The 17,319-nt window shown below is 50.6% G+C and overlaps 1 protein-coding gene across 1 annotated transcript in view; it reads right to left on the minus strand.

Moving 5' to 3' along the window:
* Nucleotides 1–1,581: 1,581 nt before the first annotated feature.
* Nucleotides 1,582–17,319, minus strand: part of LOC144595710 (villin-1-like) — a 54,163-nt gene continuing 38,425 nt past the window's right edge. The window contains exons 15-20 of the mRNA XM_078403254.1: nucleotides 16,300–16,445; nucleotides 14,131–14,275; nucleotides 11,175–11,363; nucleotides 7,361–7,426; nucleotides 5,107–5,247; nucleotides 1,582–2,386 (exon numbers count right to left, since the gene is read on the minus strand). Coding sequence (XP_078259380.1) covers nucleotides 2,273–2,386; nucleotides 5,107–5,247; nucleotides 7,361–7,426; nucleotides 11,175–11,363; nucleotides 14,131–14,275; nucleotides 16,300–16,445 — 801 coding nt within the window. The 3' untranslated portion in view covers nucleotides 1,582–2,272. The remainder of the gene's footprint in view (nucleotides 2,387–5,106; nucleotides 5,248–7,360; nucleotides 7,427–11,174; nucleotides 11,364–14,130; nucleotides 14,276–16,299; nucleotides 16,446–17,319) is intronic.

Consider the following 17,319-nt stretch of genomic DNA (forward strand, 5'->3'; position numbering starts at 1 on the left):
CTGGATGCTTTCAAGAGAGAGTTAGAGCTCTTAAAGATAGCGGAGTCAAGGGATATAGGGAGAAGGCAGGAATGGGGTACTGATTGTGGATGATCAGCCATGATCACAGTGAATGGCGGTGCTGGCTGTAAGGGCCGAATGGCCTCCTCCTGCACCTATTGTCTATTGAATATGCAAATAGTTGCTTGGTTTGGGCGTCATCTTGGTGATCATCTCGTGAACAAAACAATTTTTACAATCAACACTAGTTTGTACACAGAAAGCAAATTATCAGATGCAGCACATTGGCCTTCATCAGTCAGCGTATAGAAATTAGGTGATTAAGTTGCAGATCTATAAGACGTTGGCGAGGCCACCATTTAGAGTATTGTGTTCAATTCTGGGCGCCATGTTATGGGAAAGATGTCGTCAAGCTGGAAAGGGCACAGAGAAGATTTACGAGGATGTTGCCAGGACTAGAGGGTGTGAGCTACAGGGAGAGGTTGAGTAGGCTGGGACTCTATTTCTTGGAGTGCAGGAGGATGAAGGGAGATCTTGTAGAGGCGTACAAAATCATGAGAGGAATAGATTAGTTCAGTTCAGATCAGGTAAATGCTTTTGCCAGAATAGAGGAATCAAGAACCAGAGGACATTGGTTTAAGGTGAGGGGGGAAGAATTTAATAGGAACCTGATGGGTAACTTTTTCACACAAAGGGTGGTGGGTGTATGGAACGAGCTGCCGGAGGAGGTAGTTGAGGCAGGGATTATCGCAATGTTTAAGAAACATTTAGACAGGTACATGGATGGGACAGGTTTGGAGGGATATGGGGGGCACGGTGGCGCAGCGGTAGAGTTGCTGCCTAACAGCCGATGCAGCACCGGAGACTCAGGTTCGATCCTGACTACGGGCGCCGTCTGTACGGAGTTTGTACGTTCTCCCCGTGACCTGCGTGGGTTTTCTCCGATATCTTCGGTTTCCTCCCACACTCCAAAGACGTACAGGTATGTAGGTTAATTGACTGGGTAAATGTAAAAATTGTCCCTCGTGTGTAGGATAGTGTTGATGCGCGGGGGTCGCTGGGCGGCGCGGACACGGTGGGCCGAAGGGCCTGTTTCCGCGCTGTATCTCTAAATCTAAAAATATCTAAATCTAAATCAAATGTGGGCAGGTGGGACGAGTGTAGATGGGGCATGTTGGTCGGTGTGGGCAGGTGGGACTAGTGTAGATGGGGCATGTTGGTCGGTGTGGGCTGGTGGGACGAGTGTAGATGGGGCATGTTGGTCGGTGTGGGCGGGTGGGACAAGTGTAGATGGGGCATGTTGGTCGGTGTGGGCGGGTGGGACAAGTGTAGATGGGGCATGTTGGTCGGTGTGGGCGGGTGGGACTAGTGTAGATGGAGCATGTTGGTCGGTGTGGGCGGGTGGGACAAGTGTAGATGGGGCATGTTGGTCGGTGTGGGCGGGTGGGACTAGTGTAGATGGGGCATGTTGGCCGGTGTGGGCGGGTGGGACGAGTGTAGATGGGGCATGTTGGGTTGGTCGGTGTGGGCGGGTGGGACTAGTGTAGATGGGGCATGTTGGTCGGTGTGGGCGGGTGGGACTAGTGTAGATGGGGCATGTTGGGTTGGTCGGTGTGGGCGGGTGGGACTAGTGTAGATGGGGCATGTTGGTCGGTGTGGGCGGGTGGGACTAGTGTAGATGGGGCATGTTGGCCGGTGTGGGCGGGTGGGACGAGTGTAGATGGGGCATGTTGGGTTGGTCGGTGTGGGCGGGTGGGACTAGTGTAGATGGGGCATGTTGGTCGGTGTGGGCAAGTTGGGCTGACTGGGCTGTTACCACGGTGTTATCACTCAATGATACATGCAGCGGGGAGACATGGGTTCGATCCTGACCCTCGAGTGCTGCCTCTGTGTGTGTGCCTCTGTGTGTGTGGAGTTTGCATGTTCTCGCACAGTGCCCGTGTGGGCTTTCTCCGGGCGCTCCGGATTCCTCCCAGGTCCCACAGACGTGCGGGATTGTAGGCTAATCGGCCCCTCTGTAAATTGTCCCTCGTGTGTCGGGAGTTGATGAGAAAGTGGGATAACATGGTACTAGGGTGAACGGGTGATCGATGGTAGTGAGCGTGGACTCGATGGGCCGAAGGGCCTGTTTCCCCTTGCGGTACCTCTAAAATTAACACCAAGGCTGACGATAAAAATCAACACCTGAAACTAAGCGATAAAAAATTACATGGTTTATCTAATAAGAAGGTTGCCAAACTTTCCGATGGATTCGGCTATCTGGCTGGGTTACCTAAAAAAATCCCTTTGCCTTCTTCAGATTCTTTTGCTTCCACTCTGGCATTGAATTGAACTTGTACCGTGTTGTGTCAAAAATCTTCTCAAACTCTTTATCGGACAGATAATCCTGAGGGAAGAAAAGAACAGTTTAGTTGTCGGGAGGAACTGCAGGTGCTGGTTTAAACCGAAGACATTGCTTCCGAAGGATATCGACCGACATAGAAACATGGAAAATAGGTGCAGGAGGAGGCCATTCGGCCCTTCGAGTCCAGCACCGCCATTCAATATGATCATGGCTGAACATCCACAATCAGTACCCCGTTCCTGCTTTCTCCCCATATCCCTTGATTCCCTTAGCCCTAAGAGCTGAATCTAACTAGGGCGGTCACGGTGGCGCAGCGGTAGAGTTGCTGCCTTACAGCGAAAAATGCAGCGCCGGAGACCCGAGTTCGATCCCGACTACGGGCGCCTTCTGTACGGAGTTTGTACGTTCTCCCCGCGACCTGCGTGGGGTTTCTCCGAGATCTTCGGTTTCCTCCCACACTCCAAAGACGTGCAGGTTTGTAGGTTAATTGGCTTGGTAAATGTAAAAATTGTCCCTAGTGTGTGTAGGATAGTGTTAGTGTGCGGGGATCGCTGGTCGGCGCGGAACCGGTGGGCCGAAAGGGCCTGTTTCCGCGCTGTATCTCTAAACTAATATCGACTGACATAGAAACATGGAAAATAGGTGCAGGAGGAGGCCATTCGGCCCTTCGAGCCAGCACCACCGCCATTCAATGTGATCATGGCTGATCATTCTCAATCAGTACCCCATTCCTGCCTTCTCCCCATACCCCCTGACTCCTCTATCCTTAAGAGCTCTATCTAGCTCTCTCTTGAATGCATTCAGAGAATTGGCCTCCACTGCCTTCTGAGGCAGAGAATTCCACAGATTTACAACTCTCTGACTGAAAAGGTTTTTCCTCATCTCCATTCTAAATGGCCTACTCCTTATTCTTAAACTGTGGCCCCTGGTTCTGGACTAGCCCAACATTGGGAACATGTTTCCTGCCTCTAACATGTCCAACCCCTTAATAATCTTATATGTTTCTAAAAGATCCCCTCTCATCCTAGATGCAGGAAAGCAAATCTTCCCCATGTTGGGGGAGTCCAGAACCAGGGGTCACACAGTTTAAGAATAAGGGATGTTTTCAAGAGAGAGTTAGATTTAGCTCTTAGGGCGAACGGAATAGAGGGATATGGGGTGAAAGCAGGAACGGGGTACTGATTGTGGATGATCAGCCATGATCATGCTGGCTTGAAGGGCCGAATGGCCTCCAGCACCTATTTTCGATGTTCCTATATCTCTCGACTCCCGTTCCCGACTCTCAGTCTGAAGTAGTCACCTGAAACGTCACCTATTCCTTTTCTCCATGAGAGGAATAGATCGGGTAGATGCACAGAGTCTCTTGCCCAGAGTAGGGGAATCAAAGACCAGAGGACATAGGTTTACGGTGAAGGGGAAAAGATTTAATAGGAATCCGAGGGGTAACTTTTTCACACAGAGGGTGGTGGGTGTATGGAACAAGCTGCCAGAGGAGGTAGTTGAGGCTGGGACTATCCCAACATTTAAGAAACAGTTGGACAGGTACATGGATAGGACAGGTTTTGAGAGATATGGAAAGATAGAAACATAGACAATAGGTGCAGGAGAAGACCATTCGGCCCTTCGAGCCAGCACCGCCATTCATTGTGATCATGGCTGATCGTCCACAATCAGTACCCCGTGCCTGCCTGCTCCCCATATCCCTTGATACCACTAGCTCCTGGAGCTCTATCCAACTCTCTCTTAAATCCATCCGGTGATTTGGCCTCCACTGCCCTCTGCGGCAGAGATATTGGCCAAACACGGGCAGGTGGGACTATTGTAGATGGGACATGTTGGCCGGTGTGGGCAAGTTGGGCCGAAGGGCCTGTTTTCACACTGTATTACTCCATGACTCCAGGGATGCTGCCTGACCCGTTGAGTTACTGCAGCTTTTGGAGCATATCTTTGGTTTAAACCAGCATCTGTAGTTCCTTCCAAGTTAGGAACAGGGGACATACAACGAGATCTGGGTGTCCTAGTGCATCAGTCACTGAAAGGAAGCATGCAGGTACAGCAGGCAGTGAAGAAAGCCAATGGAATGTTGGCCTTCATAACAAGAGGAGTTGAGTATAGGAGCAAAGAGGTCCTTCTGCAGTTGTACAGGGCCCTAGTGAGACGGCACCTGGAGTACTGTGTGCAGTTTTGGTCTCCAAATTTGAGGAAGGATATTCTTGCTATTGAGGGCGTGCAGCGTAGGTTTACTAGGTTAATTCCCGGAATGGCGGGACTATCATATGTTGAAAGACTGGAGCGACTAGGCTTGTATACACTGGAATTTAGAAGGATGAGAGGAGATCTTATCGAAACGTATAAGATTATTAAGGGGTTGGACACGTTAGAGGCAGGAAACATGTTCCCAATGTTGGAGGAGTCCAGAACAAGGGGCCACAGTTTAAGAATAAGGGGTAGGCCATTTAGAACTGAGATGAGAAAAAACTTTTTCAGTCAGAGAGTTGTGAATCTGTGGAATTCTCTGCCTCAGAAGGCAGTGGAGGCCAATTCTCTGAATGCATTCAAGAGAGAGCTAGATAGAGCTCTTAAGGATAGCGGAGTCAGGGGGTATGGGGAGAAGGCAGGAACGGGGTTCTGATTGTGAATGATCAGCCATGATCACATTGAAAGGCGGTGCTGGCTCGAAGGGCCGAATGGCCTCCTCCTGCACCTATTGTCTATTGTCTACACTTTTCCTTAAACATTCTTTGTTCTGCGTTCCAGCTCACCTCTTTCCTTGTGGGGTCCACACCAGGAGGTAGCTCCTCTGGCAGTTTGTGCAACAGTTGATCTAGTGGGTAAGTCTGCCAGGATTCACTGGATGTGAAGATTTCACTGTAGTTGTGAGTGATTTTCACTTCTTTCATGTCCTGTAGAGAGACAGAGAATAAAAGGTTTATATAATGGATGGCTTGATTATGTCCATAAGTAGCTAATGGCATGTTGGCCTTCATAACGAGAGGATTTGAGTACAGGAGCAAAGAAGTCTTGCAGTTGTACAGGGCCCTGGTGAGACCACATCTGGAGTATTGTGTGCAGTTTTGGTCCCCTCATTTGAGGAAGGACGTCATGCTGGAGTTTAGAAGGATGAGAGGGGATCTTATAGAGACGTATAAAATTATAAAAGGACTGGACAAACTAGATGCAGGAAAAACGTTCCCAATGTTGGGGGAGTCCAGAACCAGGGGCCATACAGTCTAAGAATAAAGGGGAGGCCATTTAAAACTAAGGTGAGAAAAAACCTTTTTCACCCAGAGAGTTGTGAATTTGTGGAATTCTCTGCCACAGAGGGCAGTGGAGGCCGATTCAATGGATGAATTTAAATGAGAGTTGGATAGAGTTCTAGGGGCTAATGGAATCAAGGGATATGGGGAGAAGGCAGGCACGGGTTACTGATTGTAGATGATCATGCATGATCACAATGAATGGCGGTGCTGGCTCGATGGGCCAAATGGCCTCCTCCTGCACCTATTTTCTATGTTTCTAGAGTTGCTGCCTTACAGCAAATGCAGCGCCGGAGACCCGGGTTCGATCCCGACTATGGACGCTGTCTGTACGGAGTTTGTACGTTCTTCCCGTGGGTTTTCTCCGTGATCTTCGGTGTCATCCCACACTCCAAAGACGTGCAGGTTTGTAGGTTAATTGGCTTGGTATAAATGTAAAAATTGTCCCTAGTGTGTGTAGGATAGTGTTAGTGTGCGGGGATCACTGGGCGGCGCGGACCCGGTGGGCCGAAGGGCCTGTTTCCTCACTGTATCTCTAAACGATGCTAAAATTATAGGAGCGGAATTAGGCCATTCGGCCCATCAGCGAATAGTGGACCCAGCCCAGACCGTCACACAAACCAACCTCCCTTCCATTGACTCCATTTATACTTCGTGCAGGGAGAGGGGAGAAGAGGGACTGGCCAGGGTGTGACTCACCCTTGATTATGTTGCTGGCCTTGCCGAGGCAGCGTGATCTACGATACGATAGAACTTTATTTACCCCAGGAGGGAGATTGATCTGCCAACATTCATACAACAATGTACAGTATTTTGCGTCTGTGTTTTATGACTGTTGGCAGATCAATTTCTCTCCTGGGGTAAATAAAGTTCCATTGTATCATACGTTGCCTCGGCAAGGTCAGCAGCCCAGACCATCGCACAAACCAACCTCCTCCCATCGACTCCATCTACACCTCACGCTGCCTTCGGCAAGGCCAGCAGCATCATCAAGGACCAGTCTCACCCCGGCCACTCCCTCTTCTCCCCTCTCCCATCGGGCAAGAGGTACAGAAGTGTGAAAACGCACACCTCCAGTTTCAGGGGCAGTTTCTTCCCGGCTGTTATCAGGCAACTGAACCGTCCTCTCACCAACTAAAGAGCGGTCCTGACCCCCCATCTACCTCACTGGAGACCCTCGGACTATCCTTGATCGGACTTTGCTGGCTTTACCTTGCACTGAACGTTATTCCCTTTATCCTGTATCTGTACACTGTGGACAGCTCGATTGCCATCATGTGCTGTCTTTCCGCTGACTGGTTAGCACGCAACAAAAGCTTTTCACTGTACCTCGGTACACGTGACAATAATAAAACTAAACTGAGCTAAACTGTGGTGTGGCACGGTGGTGCAGCGGTAGAGTTGCTGCCTTACAGCGAATGCAGCGCCGGAGACTCGAGTTCGATCCCGACTACGGGTGCTGTCTGTACGGAGTTTGCACGTTCTCCCCGTGACCCGCGTGGGGTTTCTCCGAGATCTTCGGTTTCCTCCCACACTCCAAAGACGTGCGTGTTTGTTGGCTAATTGGCTTGGTGTAAATGTTTTTTAAAAATTGTCCCTAGTGTGTGTAGGATAGTGTTAGTGTGCGGGGATCACTGGTCGGTGCGGACCCGGTGGGCCGAAAGGGCCTGTTTCCGCGCTGTATCTCTAAACTAAACTAATCACGATGCTCCACGTCGAGACTTGATCTTGCGTCGGTATCACGGACACCTTTACTCACGCTCATGAGTTCCTCCACAATTCGTGGATCATCCAAACCGGCATGCAGATCCCCATATCTTCCATCCTTCGGGATTTGAGAAGGGGAGAAAGGAGAGAGAAAATAATCAACCTCATCAGAAGGATTTCAATTTCCCCTGCCACCGTCAGCCAGAAGTTACAGGAGCATGGAACTGTGAGCTCCAGGTTCAAGAACAGCCTCTTACCAACAAAGATCTGTAGAGGAGGACGGGGGTTTAAGAGTTCAATGTTGTACGTGGCAGATTGCATGTTGCGCGTGGTGAACCTGCTTTAGACAACACAGTAGACAATGGACAATAGGTGCAGGAGGAGGCCATTCAGCCCTTTGAGCCGGCACAGCCATTCACTGTGATCATGGTTGATCATTCAATAGACAATAGGTGCAGGAGGAGGGCATTCGGCCCTCCGAGTCAGCACCACAATTCAATGTGATCATGGCTGAACATTCTCAATCAGTACCCCGTTCCCGCCTTCTCCCCATACCCCCTGACTCCGCTATCCTTAAGAGCTCTATCTAGCTCTCTCTTGAATGCATTCGGAGAATTGGCCTCCACTGCCTTCTGAGGCAGAGAATTCCACAGATTCACAACTCTCTGACTGAAAAAGTTTTTCCTCATCTCTGTTCTAAATGGCCTACCCCTTATTCTTAAAACTGTGTGGCCCCTGGTTCTGGACTCCCCCAACATTGGGAACATGTTTCCTGCCTCTAACGTGTCCAATCCCTTAATAATCTTATACGTTTCAATAAGATCCCCTCTCATCCTTTTAAATTCCAGGTACTAATTTCACAAAATGCTGGAGTAACTCAGCAGGTCAGGCAGCATCTCAGGAGAGAAGGAATGGGTGACATTTCGGGTCGAGACCCTTCTTCAGACTGAAGAAGGGTCTCGACCCGAAACGTCACCCATTCCTTCTCTCCTGAGATGCTGCCTGACCTGCTGAGTTACTCCAGCATTTTGTGAAATTAGTACCTTCGATTCTTACCAGCATCTGCAGTTATTTTCTTACACTTCTAAATTCCAGTGTTGCTTACTTAGAATTTGCTAGCTAAAGTACTGCAGGTTGTTTTGCAGAACTGCAGAGGATGTTGTGACTAATAGAGAGAGGACCGATGCCTAGTAGTGCTGCAGAGAGCAACAAGTCTGTCTTAGACAAGAACAACCGGTGCAGAAATGTGCTGATTGTGTGATTAGCTGGACCCGTGACCACTCATGTATAAATATACTGCCGGGGGCACAGAATAATAGACAATAGGTGCAGGAGGAGGCCATTCGGCCCTTCGAGCCTGTACGCACCGCCATTCAATGTGATCATGGCTGATCATTCTCAATCAGTACCCCGTTCCTGCCTTCTCCCCATACCCCCTGACTCCGCTATCCTTAAGAGCTCTATCTAGCTCTCTCTTGAATGCATCCAGAGAATTGGCCTCTACTGCCTTCTGAGGCAGAGAATTCCACAGATTCACAACTCTTTGACTGAAAAAGTTTTTTCTCATCTCCGTTCTAAATGGCCTACCCCTTATTCTTAAACTGTGGCCCCTGGTTCTGGACTCCCCCAACATTGGGAACATGTTTCCTGCCTCTAACGTGTCCAACCCCTTAATAATCTTATACGTTTCGATAAGATCTCCTCTCATCCTTCTGGAGTGGGAGCGGGAAAGTATGTGACCGCAGTCGCAGTGACTCTCCCTCCCCCACTGGCGTGATAAAGTTGTGTCTTTACTACGAGCATCAGTGTGTGACAGTGTTTGTTATTTCAGAGCGCGGGTGGGCTTTAACACATCAGACTCTCGAACACTACACAACGCTAACTTCAGCAATGGGGCGGCACGTTGGCGCAGCGGTAGAGCTGCTGCCTCACGGCGCCAGAGACCCGGGTTCCATCCCGACTACGGGTGCCATCCCGACTACGGGTGCTGTCTGTACGGAGTTTGCACGTTCTCCCCATGTCATCTCACTTTCTCGTCCACTCCCTGCACACGAGGGGGCAAGTTACAGAGGGGCCGATTAACCTACAGACCCGCGCATCTTTGGAGTGTGGGAGGAAACCGGAGCACCCGGAGAAAACCCAAGCGGGTCACGGGGAGAACGTGCAAACTCCGTACAGTCAGCACCCGAGTTCAAGACGGAACCCTGCATTGGAGGCCGAGTCATTGGGTATTTTTCGAGCGCGGATTGATTAGTAAGGGCATCAAAGGTTATGCGGAGGGGGGCAGGAGAATGATGTTGAGAGGGAAAGATAGATCGGCCATGACTGAATGGTGGAATAGACTTGATGGGCCGAATGGCCTAATTCTGCTGCTGTGTCTTGAATGAATGAAATCTGACTTGTCACATTGGACAAGTCACAGTGAAATTATTGGCCTGCATACCTATGCAATAGTCGCTGATGAAGGGTGTTTACAAAGATCCAAACCCCCCCCACCCCAAGCCAGTTCCCCCTTTGTTCTCCCCCATCCCCCCCACCCCTTCCCCCTCCATCACGGCGATCCCCCCAGGCTGGGCGCCCAATGCCCGTTGTGTAGGAAAGAACCGCAGATGCTGGTTTAACTCGAAGGTAGACACACAATGCTGGAGTAACTCAGCGGGACAGGCAGCATCTCGGGAGGGAAGGAATGGGTGACGTTTCGGGTCGAGACCCTTTCAGACCCGGAACTCGTTGAGTTGGGGGCGGAGAGGAACAAAGGTGAGGCCTCCGCTGAGGAAAGAGAAGGAAGGGTCTCGACCCGGAATGTCAACCCGTTCCTTCTCTCTACAGATGCTGCCTGACCCGCTGAGTTACTCCAGCACTCTGTGAAACGTCACCTCTCCATGTTCTCCACAGATGCTGCCTGACCCGCTGAGTTACTCCAGCACTCTGTGAAACGTCACCTCTCCATGTTCTCCACAGATGCTGCCTGACCCACTGAGTTACTCCAGCACTCTGTGAAACGTCACCTGTCCATGTTCTCCACAGATGCTGCCTGACCCGCTGAGTTACTCCAGCATCTTGTGTCTACCTCTATTGTCCATTGTTCTTCACGGCGGCCCCCCCTCCAGGCTGGGCCCCCCATTGTCCATTGATTTCCCACCTCCCTCACCGTGCAGTCCCCCAGTGTCCAATGTTCTTCAATGCGATCCCCCCCCCAGCATCCTTAGTCTTCACGGAGGCTCGCCTTCGCTGGGCCCCCCATTGTCCATTGCTCGTCCCCCTCTCTCACTGCGGCCCCCTAGTGTCCATTGTTCTTCACTGCGGCCCCCCATTGTCCATTGTCTTCCCCCCTTCCCCACGCCAGGTCCCCCATTGTCCATTGCTCGTCCCCCTCTCTCACTGCGGCCCCCTAGTGTCCATTGTTCTTCACTGCGGCCCCCCATTGTCCATTGTCTTCCCCCCTTCCCCACGCCAGGTCCCCCATTGTCCATTGCTCGCCCCCCCTCCCTCACGTGGTCCCCCATTGTCCATTGTCTTTCCCCCTCCCTCACTGCAGCACCCCCCAATGTCCATTGTCCATCCCCCTCCCCCACGCCAGGTCTTCCATTGTCCATTGTTCTTCCCCCTCCCTCACTGCGGCCCCCCAACGTCCATTGTCCATCCCCCTCCCCCACGCCAGGTCTTCCATTGTCCATTGTTCTTTCCCCTCCCGCACTGCGGCCCCCCATTGTCCATCCCTCTCCCTCACTACGGCCCCCCAATGTCCATTGTTCTCCCCCCTCCCCCATTGTTCTTCACGGCACCTCCCCCCCCCCCCCCCCACTCTTCACCAGATCCCCCACTGATGACCTAGTGAATGAAGGAGGATGTGGCCGCATACTCACTGTCCACAGATGCTGGTCCCAGGCCATGAACCAGCCGGTGAAGGTCGGGGGTTCAAAGCCCTGCTTGACCATCAGTATGGGGGTTCCCGCGTCCCGGTTGCTGGGCTGGGTGCTCAGATACACCGCGGCCAGGTCCACCGCTTGACGCCGCTCACTCTCATTGGCTCCTTTGCCAATCCACAGGAAAACCTGGCAGGAGAGACGAGAATGGGCGACCTCATACCAACAAACGTCTAGGATGATCTGGTAAGCTAATGGCACGTTGGCCTACATAACGAGAGGAGTTGAGTACAGGAGCAAAGACGTCCTTCTGCAGTTGTACAGGGCCCTAGTGAGACCGCACCTGGAGTACTGTGTGCAGTTTTGGTCTCCTAGCTTGAGTTTAGGAGCAAAGAGGTCCTTCTGCAGTTGTACAAGACGTTGGTGAGACCACATCTGGAGTACTGTGAGCAGTTTTGGTCTCCTAATTTGAGTACTGGAGTAAAGAGGTCCTTCTGTAGTTGTACAGGGCCCTGGCGAGACCGCACCTGGAGTACTGTATGCAGTTTTGGTCTCCTAATTTGGGGAAGTACGTCCTTGCTATTGAGGCAGTGCAGCGTAGGTTCACCAGGTTAATCCCCGGGATGGCGGGATTGTCATATGAGGAAAGATTGGAAAGACCGGGCTTGTATTCACTGGAGTTTAGAAGGATGAGAGGGGATCTTATAGAGACGTGTAAAATTATTAAAAGGATTGGACAAGCTAGATGCAGGAAACATTTTCCCTATGTTGGGGGAGTCCAGAACCAGGGGCCACACAGTCTAAGAATAAAGGGGAGGCCATTTGCAACCGAGGTGGGAAGAAACCTTTTTCACCCAGAGAGTTGTGAATTTGGGGAATTCTCTGCCACAGAGGGCAGTGGAGGCCGATTCACTGGATGAATTTAAGAGAGAGTTTGATCGAGCTCTAGGGGCTAGTGGAATCAAGGGATATGGGGAGAAGGCAGGCACGGGTTACTGATTGTGGATGATCAGCCATGATCACAATGAATGGCGGTGCTGGCTCGAAGGGCCAAATGGCCTCCTCCTGCACCTATTTTCTATGTTTCTATGTTTATTGTAGGTACAGAGTTTGTACGTTCTCCCTGTGACCTGTGTGGGTTTTCTCCGGGTGCTCTGGTTTCCTCCCACACTCCAAAGACGTGCGTGTTTGTAGGTTAATTGGCTTCGGTATATTGTTCCCAGTGGGTAGGATAGTGCGAATGTACGTGATGATCGCAGGTCGGTGCGGACACGCTGGGCTGAAGGACCTCTTATCTCTAAACTAGACTAAAGAGGACTAAACCCTACAATTCATAGATTAAGAGACTACAAGACCAGACCAGATCCAGGGACAAAGAAAGTGGTGAGCGGCCTGGATAGAGTGGATGTGGAGAGGATGTTTCCACTAGTGGGAGAGTCTAGGACCAGAGGGCACAGCCTCAGAATTAAAGGACGTTCCTTTAGGAAGGAGATGAGGAGGAATTTCTTTAGTCAGAGGGCGGTGAATCTGTGGGATTCTTTGCCACAGACGGCTGTGGAGGCCACAAGTCAGTGGGTATTTTTAAGGCAGAAATAGATAGATTCTTGATCAGTGCCGGGTGTCAGGGGTTATGGGGAGAAGGCAGGAGAATGGGGTTGAGGGGGAAAGATAGATCAGCCGTGATTGAATGGTGGGGGCGACTTTAGTTTAGTTTAATTTGGAATGGAAACAGGCCCTTCGGCCCACCGAGTCCGCACCGACCAGCAATGCATGCACCTTAGCACCACCCCACACACACTAGGGAAAATTTACATATATACCAAGCCATTTAACCTGCAAACCTGCACATCTTTGGAGTGTGGGAGGAAACCGAAGATCTCGGAGAAAACCCACGCAGGTCACGGGGAGAACGTACAAACTCCGTAGACAATAGGTGCTGGAGGAGGCTATTCGGCCCTTCGAGCCAGCACCACCATTCAATGTGATCATGGCTGATCATTCTCAATCAGTACCCCGTTCCTGCCTTCTCCCCATACCCCCTGATTCCGCTATCTTTAAGAGCTCTATCTAGCTCTCTCTTGAAAGCATTCAGAGAATTGGCCTCCACTGCCTTCTGAGGCAGTGAATTCCACAGATTTACAACTCTCTGAGTGAAAAGGTTTTTCCTCATCTCAGTTCTAAATGGCCTACCCCTTATTCTTAAACTGTGGCCCCTGGTTCTAGACTCCCCCAACATTGCGAACATGTTTCCTGCCTCTAGCGTGTCCAATCCCTTAATAATCTTATATGTTTCAATAAGATCCCCTCTCATCCTAAATTCCAGAGTATACAAGCCCAGTCGTTTCAGTCTTTCAACACACGACAGTCCCGCCATCCCGGGAATTAACCTAGTAAACCTACGCTGCACGCCCTCAATAGCAAGAATATCCTTCCTCAAATTTGGAGACCAAAACTGCACACAGTACTCCAGGTGTGGTCTCACTAGGGCCCTGTACAACTGCAGAAGGACTTCTTTGCTCATATACTCAACTCCTCTTGTTATGAAGGCCAACATTCCATTGGCTCTCTTCACTGCCTGCTGTACCTGCATGCTTCCTTTCAGTGACTGATGCACTAGGACACCCAGATCTCGTTGTACGTCCCCTTTTCCTAACTTGACACCATTCAGATAATACTCTGCCTTCCTGTTCTTACCACCAAAGTGGATAACCTCACACTTATCCACATTAAACTGCATCAGCTATGCATCCGCCCACTCACACAACCTGTCCAAGTCACCCTGCAACCTCATAGCGTCTCACACCTGGCCTGATGGCTGATGAGTGTGTCAGGAGTTGGGGGAGAGTGTTTGTACACGGAGTTACCTGCTCCCAAGTGTCCAAGTTACCTGCTCCCAGGTGTCCAAGTTACCTGCTCCCAGGTGTCCAAGTTACCTGCTCCCAGGTGTCCAAGTTACCTGCTCCCAGGTGTCCAGAAGCATCACGTCATCGTCGTCTAGGTCATCTTGGTTGAAGTCGGTCACCTCGGTGGCCACAAAGCGCCCGGTCTGATTGGAGCATTCGAAGAGGCGTGGGCTAACATCCTGGTATTCCTCCTGCAACCTAAACCAACCAGAGCACAACCAATTAGCGTCACCAGACAATAGACAATAGACAATAGGTGCAGGAGGAGGCCATTCGGCCCTTCGAGCCAGCACCGCCATTCACTGTGATCATGGCTGATCATTCTCAATCAGTACCCCGTTCCTGCCTTCTCCCCATACCCCACTGACTCCGCTATCCTTAAGAGCTCTATCTAGCTCTCTCTTGAACGCATTCAGAGAATTGGCCTCCACTGCCTTCTGAGGCAGAGAATTCCACAGATTCACAACTCTGTGACTGAAAAAGTTTTTCCTCATCTCAGTTCTAAATGGCCTACCCCTTATTCTTAAACTGTGGCCCCTGGTTCTGGACTCCCCCAACATTGGGAACATGTCTCCTGCCTCTAACGTGTCCAACCCCTTTAATAATCTTATACGTTTCGATAAGATCCCCTCTTATCCTTCTAAATTCCAGTGTATACAAGCCTAGTCGCTCCAGTCTTTCAACATACGACAGTCCCGCCATTCCGGGAATTAACCTAGTGAACCTACGCTGCACGCCCTCAATAGCAAGAATATCCTTCCTCAAATTTGGAGACCAAAACTGCACACAGTACTCCAGGTGCGGTCTCACGAGGGCCCTGTACAACTGCCACAAGCATCAATTAGATGTTGGGGGTTACGGGGAGGGGGCAGGAGGATGAGATTTGGAGGGGGAGAGATAGATCAGCCGTGATTAAATGTGTAGGAAAAAAAACTGCAGATGCTGGTTGAAATTGAAGGTATCACAAAATGCTGGAGTAACTCAGCAGGTCAGGCAGCATCTCAGGAGTGAAGGAAGGAATGGGTGACGTTTTGGGTCGAGACCCTTCTTCAGACTGTCTTCACCTGCACCTTCTCCAACCTCATCTACTGTATCCGCTGCTCCAGATGTCAACTTATTTACATCGGCGAGACCAAACGCAGGCTCGGCGATCGCTTCGCTCAACACCTGCGCTCGGTCCGCGTTAACCAATCTGATCTCCCAGTGGCTGAGCACTTCAACTCCCCCTCCCACTCCCAGTCTGACCTTTCTGTCATGGGCCTCCTCCAGTTCCATAGTGAGGCCCACCGCAAATTGGAGGAACAGCACCTCATATTTCGCCTGGGCAGTTTGCAGCCCAGCGGTATGAACATCGACTTCTCCAACTTTAGATAGTTCCTCTGTCCCTCTCTTCCCCTTCCCAGATCTCCCACTATCTTCCTGTCTCCACCTACATCCTTCCTTTGTCCCCTCCCCCCTGACATCAGTCTGAAGAAGGGTCACCCATTCCTTCTCTCCTAGATGCTGGCTGTCCCGCTGAGTTACTCCAGCATTTTGTGATACCTAAGCCATGATTGAATGTGTAGGAAAAATAACTGCAGACGCTGGTTAAAATCGAAGGTAGACACAAAATGCTGGAGTAACTCAGCGGATCTCCTGAGATGCTGCCCGACAGGGGCCACGGTTTAAGAATAAGTGGTCGGCCATTTAGAACGGAGATGAGGAAAAACATTTTCACCCAGAGAGTTGTGAATTCTCTGCCTCAGAAGGCAGTGGAGGCCAATTCTCTGGATGCTTTCAAGAGAGAGCTAGATAGAGCTCTTAAGGATAACGGAGTCAGGGGGTATGGGGAGAAGGCAGGAACGGGGTACTGATTGAGAATGATCAGCCATGATCACAGTGAATGGCGGTGCGTACAGGCTCGAAGGGCCGAATGGCCTCCTCCTGCGCCTATCGTCTATTAATTTTTTTTTAAATCTCCCGAGATGCTGCCTAACCCGCTGAGTTGCTCCAGCATTTTGTGCCTAGCCATGATTGAATGGCGGAATAGACTGGATGGGCCGAATGGCCTAATTCTACTCCTATCACATGACCAAATGACTACCCTCTGAGTGAAAAAGTTGCCCCTCTTCAGTCTCTCACCTCCCCTCGTCCTTCCTCAAATTTGGAGAACAAAACTGCGCATAGTACTCCAGGTGCGGCCTCACCAGGGCCCTGTACAACTGTAAGACGAGAGGCCTTACCTCTTACTGATGGCGTAGGGTCCTTTCCCTTGAAGGAGGGCCCAGAATTCGGAAGGCTCTCGACCCTCGTATACGCTCTCCTTGTACCTCTTGGAGATGGCGTTGCCCACATTCTTGGCAACCTCTCTCTCATCACCACTGCATCCCTGTAACACAGACAAAGAGTTCACAGGAACTGTGTAGAACAAAAAAAACCCTCACATTCCTCGTGTAGGAAGCAACTGCACCGGAGATACACGCAAAAACCTGGAGTAACTCAGCGGGTCAGGCAGCATCTGCGGAGAACACGGATAGGACTTTCATATGAAGAAAGACTGGATAGACTCGGCTTGTACTCGCTGGAATTTAGAAGATTGAGGGGGGATCTTATAGAAACTTACAAAATTCTTAAGGGGTTGGACAGGCTAGATGCAGGAAGATTGTTCCCGATGTTGGGGAAGTCCAGAACAAGGGGTCACAGTTTAAGGATAAGGGGGAAGTCTTTTAGGACCGAGATGAGAAAGTTTTTCTTCACACAGAGAGTGGTGAATCTGTGGAATTCTCTGCCACAGACGGTAGTTGAGGCCAGTTCATTGGCTATATTTAAGAGGGAGTTAGATGTGGCCCTTGTGGCTAAAGGGATCAGAGGGTATGGAGAGAAGGCAGGTACGGGATACTGAGCTGGATGATCAGCCATGATCATATTGAATGGCGGTGCAGGCTCGAAGGGCCGAATGGCCTACTCCTGCACCTATTTTCTATGTTTCTATGATAGGTGACGTTTCACAGAATGTTGGAGTAACTCAGCGGGTCAGGCAGCATCTCTGGAGAACATGGATAGGTGGCGTTTCACAGAGTGCTGGAGTAACTCAGCGAATCTTTTAAACTTGTCCCCTCAAATCTTAACGCTAAGCACTCCAGTCTTTGACTTTTCCACCCGGGGAGAAAGGTTCTTTCGGTGTCTCTTGTGTTATTTTAGTTTATTTTAAAGATACCACGTGGAAACAGGTCCTCCAGATTCAGGGGCAGTTTCTTCCCGGC

Source organism: Rhinoraja longicauda, chromosome 8 (assembly GCF_053455715.1).
Source record: "Rhinoraja longicauda isolate Sanriku21f chromosome 8, sRhiLon1.1, whole genome shotgun sequence".
Taxonomy (NCBI): domain Eukaryota; kingdom Metazoa; phylum Chordata; class Chondrichthyes; order Rajiformes; family Arhynchobatidae; genus Rhinoraja; species Rhinoraja longicauda.